This window comes from Triticum aestivum, chromosome 1D, assembly GCF_018294505.1.
Source record: "Triticum aestivum cultivar Chinese Spring chromosome 1D, IWGSC CS RefSeq v2.1, whole genome shotgun sequence".
Classification (NCBI taxonomy): Eukaryota; Viridiplantae; Streptophyta; class Magnoliopsida; order Poales; family Poaceae; genus Triticum; species Triticum aestivum.
Window position 1 is genome coordinate 491,250,547 of NC_057796.1, and position 8,186 is coordinate 491,258,732.

The window sequence follows — 8,186 nt, forward strand, 5'->3', positions numbered from 1 at the left end:
TGCAAATTTGTTCTATGTCTTTTCTTCCCACATTACAGTGGGAAAAAGATAGGTTGCCGGCAAAATCTGATTCACTTGCTTGTACATGAGCGGCGGTCGGTCGAATGTGAGCTTCACCAAAAACTGCAGAATGTAACTGATCCCAGAACTCATCCGGCCCATTAAGAATGGTATTTAGCCCTTTGACTCTGCTCCGACTCTCCTCATCACTTTGAACTGCTTTGGAGAACCGACATCACCATCATAGATATGGGATAATAATCCCATTAGCTTCTTTCTCACAAGAAATGTATGCCCCAAGTATTTTACCTTTATGCAAGCAGGGGTTGAAGTGAATAAATCTAGTAGTTGGTGCAGGTTCATGATTTTTAGGGTAAAACCCTACGTTCTGCTTTCATTGTATTGATGTGATAGGGTATCGAGTACAAGATGATCTACCTCAAGATCGTATGTTGTGTTCTAAACCCTAAGGCGAGTAATGGCTCTATCTCTATGGATTAAAGACCCCGACTTATATAGGCACCGGGGTATATCTAGGGTTACACATGGTCGGTTGCCAACTAAGAATAAACACGCCGACTATTAGAGTAGTCCTTGAAGTGTAAGCCAAGTCTTCGGTGGTGTCCGTCTTGATCACGCCAGAGTTCGTAGCTTCTGGAGTTCCTCCTTTTGAAGATCGGCGGGCCGTATGCTCGGCCCATGGACTATGGGTCATATAGGTTAGTACCCACTAGTTCAAGACACCGTCACCATCTAGGCCCTTCTTTCTTTTAGAAAACTTTCGATCTATTCATCTTCAATCATGACCAAAAATAATAAAAAATACATCTAGAGCTGAAGGCGTGCCGTTGTGATCGTCCCTTCCTCAATGGAGCCAGACTAAACTTGTTATAGGAAAATCATCGTGCTAAGACTCCATAGGAACAACACACCAGAACAACCGCCTCCGGAGGACCTAACCTGAAGACACATTAACATGGTCACTGAAGAAGCATTAAAGCCGATCCACCAAGGACAACCACCAACCGAATCCTGCAACATCCCCCGGAGACAGACCTTCACACGCCCTTTGAAGATGCTACACACACACCACTATGACGAGCGCTAGGCGGGGAGAACATTATTCCATCTTTAGGAAGTTGCCGCTGCCTCGCCTTCCTGAGGAAGACTCAAACCCTAACAAAACTCAAAGAAACATCTAAAAACCAAGCCCTCCCGTGGCAAGGGTCGAGATCCATTGTGCCCCCATGACCCTAAGGCCGCACGAGGCGAGGCAGATCGGCAGCACCGCCGAAGGGAGGCAGGAACCCTAGTCGCTTGTTCACTCGGGAGGAGAGATGAAGGGGTAAGGAAGGGGTCGCACTCCAACCGAGGTTCCTTCAGGGAATATTGTTCATTATCTCTTAGATTGTTTTACATCACATTATCAACACTTCTCTCTACGTTGGACAAGACCGCTCCGAACATGGAATGGTGGTTTCAGAGGTCAAACTTCTCTTGGGTAGTAGGGAGTCTAGTGTTACTCATATCTTTAGAGAGCAAAATAATATAAGCCATGTATTAGCAAACTTTGGTAGAATGGAGGACCGTACGGTGGTCTGGCTCCGCTCTGGCCTGGCTAACATCCCTAGCATGTGTAGGAAGGAACTTCTATGCTCTTGAGTAATACAACCCTTTTACCCCCAAAAAAAAAGACGGGCGTTACTCAGGGATAAAGAAGGAATAGGAATAAGCATCGGTGGACAGGTGGTTACCAAGTGGGAGGCTCACCTAAGAGAACAATCAAAGACGCGAAAGACGGCGGAATCTCCTTCGAGAAAGGTGGTTACGACCATGACCCGCTCAAGGATGACAAGGCAATGTCCACTTCCACAGTGAGAACAACAAAAAGATCCGGAGGCGCCATGGATGTACCAACTGACAGTCATCGTGACCAGCTACCGCACAGCTTGCCTGCAACAAGGGGCGCCCAACGAGGCGCGAGGTGAGGCGGTGGAGTCCTGGCGCGGCCCTCCGCTTCATGGTGGTGGCGACGACTTCCAATGGCCAACGTGGCTTCCCATGGCATGCCAATGCCGGCATAAGGCTTGACTCCTCGCCGAACGCTTGCATGTTGTTGTTGCTCGCTGTCGAACACGTGTGTATTGTTGCTTCTCCTCGCTGCCCAGTGTGTTTTTCAATCTCTGGCACGCGGCAGTCAATTGAAGGAAGAAGAAGAACAGTGTGTTTTTTTAACTAAGAAGAACGTATTGTTTTACATATAATTTTAGTTTTTGTTGATTGGTTTAAAAAATATTAAATATTGTTTGGGCCAAAACAAAAAAAAACAAAGAAGAAAGAGTTAGTAACTACCAATTCGTGTTGTCCGCTGAGGCGGAAGGAAAGCGAACGAGCAACCCTAGCCGCCTGAGGGGAACGCCCCGATCCGCAACGTAAGCTGCACTTGTCATCCTATTCCCTATCCAATTGTTCGCAGGCCGGCGACGATGGGGGCGGTTCGGTTCGCGGCGAGGAGGATCGGTGGCTCCCTGCTCCAGCGAACGCAGGCGGCGGTCGCGGGGGAGGGACAACGGCTCGTGCCAAGCAGGTTCATGCGCCCCCGCCAGCTCTCCGACACTGTCTCCAGCGAGGTATCTTAACCAAAATTGGCATCTTTATAATTTTCTCATGATTTATGGATTTCACCGACATCAAGGATTACTTAACCTGACCTGAAACATCGTGACCAACTGCTGCTTATCATTTAAGCAACTTATTTTCCTGGTTCATCTGAGAATGACTTTTTACTCGTCCCTGCTGGCCTGCTGCAGCGATCGCAGGTGCCGGAGCGACTCCTCCTCGAGCCAGGCTGGCTTATGCGCTACCGCCAGCACGCCAGCGAGGTACCTAAACCAAAATTGACATCTTTTATCTCATGATTTATCTGTTGAAATCCGATCATTGAATTCAGTGCAAGCGAAACAACACCATGCTTGTTTAATCTGACTTGAAGCTGTACTAACAACTGGACTGGATGCAAATCATATCATTAAGCAACCTTTTTTTTCCCTGGTTGATCCAAGCATTATGACTTTTTGCTCATCCCTTTAGCAAATACTTAGTTCCAACTCATCTTCTGCTTGATGCATGCTAGTACAGTATGATTATGCATATCCATATACGGCAACTATGATCCTGTGCCTAGTTGATACACATGCACCATGCATTCTGTACATTTTGAACTGGCAGACAAGACAATACCCTTCTTAGTTATTTACCAGTTGCAGTCAGTGCTTACTTCATGATTGATGTTGCAAAGTAAGTACAGTGACCATTATCTATGTGTATTAATCCAGATCCCCAAGAAAAAGAAGCTGTCTGCCTTGGAATCTGAGTTCCAGTGGACACAGGAGACGCTTAATGCCTCGTGTGATAGGTTGGAGGAGCTTCAAAAGCAAACAGCACCAGATGCCTTTGAGTTGTACGTACAATATACAAGATGCATGGAGATATAATACTTGATTGATTCCTTCCTTAATTTCCTGTTTGTTTGTTTGACAGGAGTTGATACATATATCTTATTTGACCTACCTCTCTCTACCTGCAGGGGTGTGAAGGCCTACGGAAATGCGGCTAAGGCTGTGGTCCGTGGAGCTGCCAAGGCGTTGTTTTGCTTCAGTCTGATTACTTCTCTTATTTTTGGTGGCAACGAGGTGGAAGACCAGGCTGCTACCAAGGAAAACCAGTGAAAGACAACATAAAGAAAAGGAGTTCACCTCTGTAGTTTGGCTAGCTAGCACTGTGCTATCTGATTTTTTGTTCAGGTAATTGTTGATGCACTGTTCACTCATGTCGTGGTGTAGAGATGGACAGTCGATAAAGAATTAATTATTCCCGCCGGTTACTGTTCTTGCAAATATAATGTCCCGGTCTACTGTTTTGTGCGTTGGCAGCAACATCACCGGAAAGAATCGGGAGGCGATTGTGATGGCTCTGCATGAGTATGCCGACGGAGAGAAATGATGCGTTAAAGAAAACCTAAATCATAATCCTTTATATAATGACACGGGGGTGAAGGAGGGGGAGAGAAATGATGTGTAAAAGAAATCCCAGTTTTTTAATAGTATGCGCATTTTTTCTGCGGAAGCACTGTTCACGAAGAGGGCAATGTTTAATAGTATGTACATATGGATTCCTCTCCGTATGAATAGTACTATAAAAAATAAGTTACTATTACCTCCGTTCCTAAATATAAGTCTGTTTAAATATTTCATTATGGACTATATACGGAGCAAAATGAGTGAATCTATACTCGAAATACTCCTTTCGTTCTCAAATATAAGTGTTTTCTACAGATTCCAACAAGTGACTATATACGGAGCAAAATCATTGAATCTACACTCTAAAATATGTCTACATACATTCTTTTGTTGTAGTTCATTTGAAATGTCTAAAAAGACTTTTATTTAGAAAACGGAGAGAGCATATATATAGTTTCTTATCTTTTTATTTAGGAACGGAGGTAATAGTAACTTATCTTTTTATTGATTGGTTTAAAATATGGGAAAAACATACCTTCTGTCGGCCGATCTCGCGCCCACGTCTACCGGCTCAGTGTCCGTCGGATCGTCTTTTGATCCAACGGCCGATAGCACCCCACACCCACGCGCACAGGTCTGCAGCTCAGCTGCTGTTTCAGAAACGTTTTGTGCAACTAAGAGCGTGTTTCAAAGCTCTGTGGTTAGAGCCAGCAGCGGAGAGGCGGAGCACCGTGCGGCTGGGACAGTGACGGCGACTGGGTGGTAGACGGCGGCTAGGCGACCGCGGCAGACCAGCCACACTGGACGATGACGACGCGATCTGAGGTCGCTGACGGCTACAGAAGCAGCAGGTGTGCATCCTTTCCCCACTAGATCCACATATTTTCCCCATTCCTGCAGGGGCGAAATTAAGGGAGGGATGCGATGGTGGGCGGCGGTGGTGGTCCCCTGTCACGTTGGTCGGCGGTCGTGGTGGTGCCCCGTCGCGTTGGTGGGCGGTGGTAGTTGTGTCCCGTCGCGTTGGTGTGCTCCCCCGTAGCGGCGTGCTTCTACAATAGCAGGGGCAGTGGTACTAATGCTCTGTTGCAGTTGGCAGCGGCGCGCTCGACACAGGCAACAACAACGCTGGTTGTGCACACTTTTTTTATTTGCAAAATTTTCCGCAACATTACCTATGTTGCAAAACTTCTTTCACAACATCATCGTTTTTGCCAAAAGAAAGAAAGACAGAAAAAATTCCGCAACACGACCTATGTTGCATAAAAAACTTCTACAACGCGACCTATGTTGAAAAAAATCCGCAACAAAACCTATGTTGCAAAAAAAAATCCGCAAAATAACCTCTATGGAAATGTTGTTTCTGCAACGAGGTCTTGTAGCAAAGGTAGAAGAGCACGTTTAGCGACTAGATTGTGTTAAATCTGATGGCTTGCGAGGTTAAAAAGATCAGCCGGCCGACACGTAGCAGCCCCTTAATAAAAAAAAAAGTTTCTGCCAAAGAAAAAAAAACAAAGAAGAAAGAGTTAACTACCAATTCGTGTTATCAGCGGAGGCGGAAGGAAAGCGAACGAGAAACCCTAGCCGCCTGAGGGGAACGCCCCGATCCGCAACGTAAGCTGCACTTGTCATCCTAATCCCTAACCAATTGTTGGCAGGCCGGCGACGATGGCGGCGGTTCGGTGCGCGGCGAGGAGTCTCGGTGGCTCCCTGCTCCAGCGGACGCAGGCGGCGGTCGCGGAGGAGGGACGCCTGCTCGCGCCAAGCAGGCTCATGCGCTCCCGCCAGCTCTCCAGCCAGGTCTCCGGCGAGGTATATATCTTAACCAAAATTGACATCTTTTAATTTTTCTCATGATTTATATGTATCTCACGGCATCAAGGGTCGATGTAGCCAACCACAATCGAATTCTGTGCAACCGAAACAGAAGCATCTATCTACTAGTAGAAACAAAGCAAGATTACTTAACCTGACCTGAACGAGTACATCCTGACGTACTGCTGCTTACTATCATTTAACCAACTTATTTTCCTGGTTGATCTGAGAATGACTTTTTCTCGTCCCTGCTGGCCTGCTCCAGCGATCGCAGGTGCCGGATCGACTCCTCCTTGAGACAGGCCGGATCATGCGCAACCGCCAGCTCGCTAGCGAGGTACCTAAACCAAAATTGACATCTTTTATCTCATGATTTATCTGCTGAAATCCGATAATTGAATTCAGTGCAAATCATATCATTAAGCAACCTTAGTTTTCCTGGCTGATCTGACTTGAAGCATTATGACTTTTTGCTCGTCCCTTTAGCAAATAATTAGTTCCAACTCATCTTCAGATTGATGCATCCAGTACAGTATGATGATTATGTGACTTCATTTATCCATATACGGCAAGTATGATTCTGTGGCTAGTTGATACACGTGCACCATGCATTCTGTACATATCCAACTGACAGACAAGACAGTATCCTTCTGAATTATTTACCGGTCGCAGTCAGCGCTTACCTAAAATTGATGATGCAAATAAGTACATATCGTTTAAGCAATATCTATGTGTATCAATCCAGATATCCAAGAGACTACAGGAGCCGTCTGCCTTGGAATCTGAGGTCCAGTGCAGGATGGAGACACTTCGTGCCTCGTGGCATAATAAGTTGGACGAGCTTCACAAGGAAGCAGCACCAGATGCCTTTGAGTTGTACGTACAATATACAAGATGCATTCAGATACAATAATTGATCGATTTCTTCTTCAATTTCCTGTTTGTTTGTTTGACAGGAGTTGATACATATATCTTATTTGACCTACCTCTCTCTACCTGCAGGTATGTGAAGGCCTATGGAAATGCGGCTAAGGCTGTGGTCCGTGGAGCTGCCAAGGCGTTGTTTGGCTTCAGTCTGATTAGTTCTCTTATCTTTGAGTTGTTTGGCTGCTACCAAGGAAAACCAGAGAAGACAAGATAAAGAAAAGGAGAACCAATGATGGCCTCCGAAGTTTGGCTAGCTTGCACTGTGCTATCATAAATTGTGATATTGTGTGACATGGTATCATGTTATTATATCTCTCTATATATATCTTTTCGGGCACATTGCCTTCATGCGTGAATGATACCGTAGCTTGACAAACATACTTGCATAGCTTGTATGGTCACTTGCATTCAGTGTTGGTTTTATTAGCTTATGTCTAGTGCTTTCGATGCAAAGTGATAGCGATCAACTTAGAAGTTTCACCATGTCAAAAAACCTTGGAAGTTTCACTCTGAAAACTAATTGTGTGATGTCTTGTATAGATCCCTTCACTTCATGACTGCCCTATGATTTGCCTTTTCTTGATCTATTCATTTTGCACGTTCTTTTCATCAACATGAGGTCACTCATATAGCACTCTACTACAAACATGTTCAAAAACATGGGGAGACTAGTAATTAAACAAGTGCAAATTAAAAAAGGACCCACCTTATCTTAGAGCCTCTCAATGTTAGAGATGATAATTGTATCAACAGACAGATTGTCGAAACTTGTCGCGCATTCAGGAATAAAAGGGACAAGTATGATATCCACATCGATTGCTACTACTAGTAGGCGATATGAAATTCTAGCGGAACCGGTTTCTACCGCGGCCCTGCATGCTCGCCGTGTGTGCATGTACACAATTTGCGTATGAGTACTCTACCGATTTTGTTTTGGGGCAGGCATTTATTGCACTAAAACTACTTTATTCTTTCATCCCATAGCCAATCCACACATGCTTTTAGTCGGAATCTAAAATTTGTAACACTTTTAACCTTTGAACCAATGATCCGATTTAGAATCCGTTTGCAGATTCGTGTTCCTGACATTTATATCTTTAAAACAAGATCAAACTTGAACATGTTTTGAACAAGTTTAAATTCAAAATTGATATGATAATCAAACTTATATGAAATGTGAGATGATACGACGGTGAAACAGGAGGGAACCTATAATAAAGACATGCAAAAGTAAATGTAATAACCCATAGTAAAACTTATATAAAATCCAAGATGATACATGGATGAGGTGTGGAATGAAAACATACAAAGGGGGGTGTATGAATAATTAACGAAAACATGTAAATTTGTGATGATATGGAATTGATATAGTATAGAAAGTATGTGAAGGGAACACTATTAGTGCCCAGTCCAACCATGAAAGATAAT

General features: G+C 44.6%; 2 protein-coding genes across 2 annotated transcripts; both read left to right on the top strand.

The window, feature by feature from the left end:
• Positions 1-2,340: 2,340 nt before the first annotated feature.
• Positions 2,341-3,878, top strand: LOC123179265 (uncharacterized). Its single transcript, XM_044591543.1, has 4 exons — positions 2,341-2,630; positions 2,811-2,882; positions 3,336-3,460; positions 3,587-3,878. The coding sequence occupies exons 1-4, from the start codon at positions 2,487-2,489 to the stop codon at positions 3,726-3,728; spliced, it is 483 nt and encodes a 160-aa protein (XP_044447478.1). The 5' UTR covers positions 2,341-2,486; the 3' UTR covers positions 3,729-3,878.
• Positions 3,879-5,532: 1,654 nt separating this feature from the next.
• Positions 5,533-7,297, top strand: LOC123179281 (uncharacterized). Its single transcript, XM_044591545.1, has 4 exons — positions 5,533-5,828; positions 6,097-6,168; positions 6,577-6,707; positions 6,834-7,297. Exons 1-4 carry the CDS (start codon positions 5,685-5,687, stop codon positions 6,970-6,972), a joined length of 486 nt encoding a protein of 161 aa, XP_044447480.1. The 5' UTR covers positions 5,533-5,684; the 3' UTR covers positions 6,973-7,297.
• The last annotated feature ends 889 nt before the right edge of the window (positions 7,298-8,186 follow it).

Coding starts and splice junctions, on each gene's coding strand:
- LOC123179265 (XM_044591543.1), top strand. CDS start 2,487: ATGGGGGCGGTTCGGTTCGCGGCGAGGAGGATCGGTGGCTCCCTGCTC. Junction 2,883..3,335: donor ACCGCCAGCACGCCAGCGAG/GTACCTAAACCA, acceptor GTATTAATCCAG/ATCCCCAAGAAAAAGAAGCT. Junction 3,461..3,586: donor GCACCAGATGCCTTTGAGTT/GTACGTACAATA, acceptor CTCTACCTGCAG/GGGTGTGAAGGCCTACGGAA.
- LOC123179281 (XM_044591545.1), top strand. CDS start 5,685: ATGGCGGCGGTTCGGTGCGCGGCGAGGAGTCTCGGTGGCTCCCTGCTC. Junction 5,829..6,096: donor CCAGCCAGGTCTCCGGCGAG/GTATATATCTTA, acceptor GGCCTGCTCCAG/CGATCGCAGGTGCCGGATCG. Junction 6,169..6,576: donor ACCGCCAGCTCGCTAGCGAG/GTACCTAAACCA, acceptor GTATCAATCCAG/ATATCCAAGAGACTACAGGA.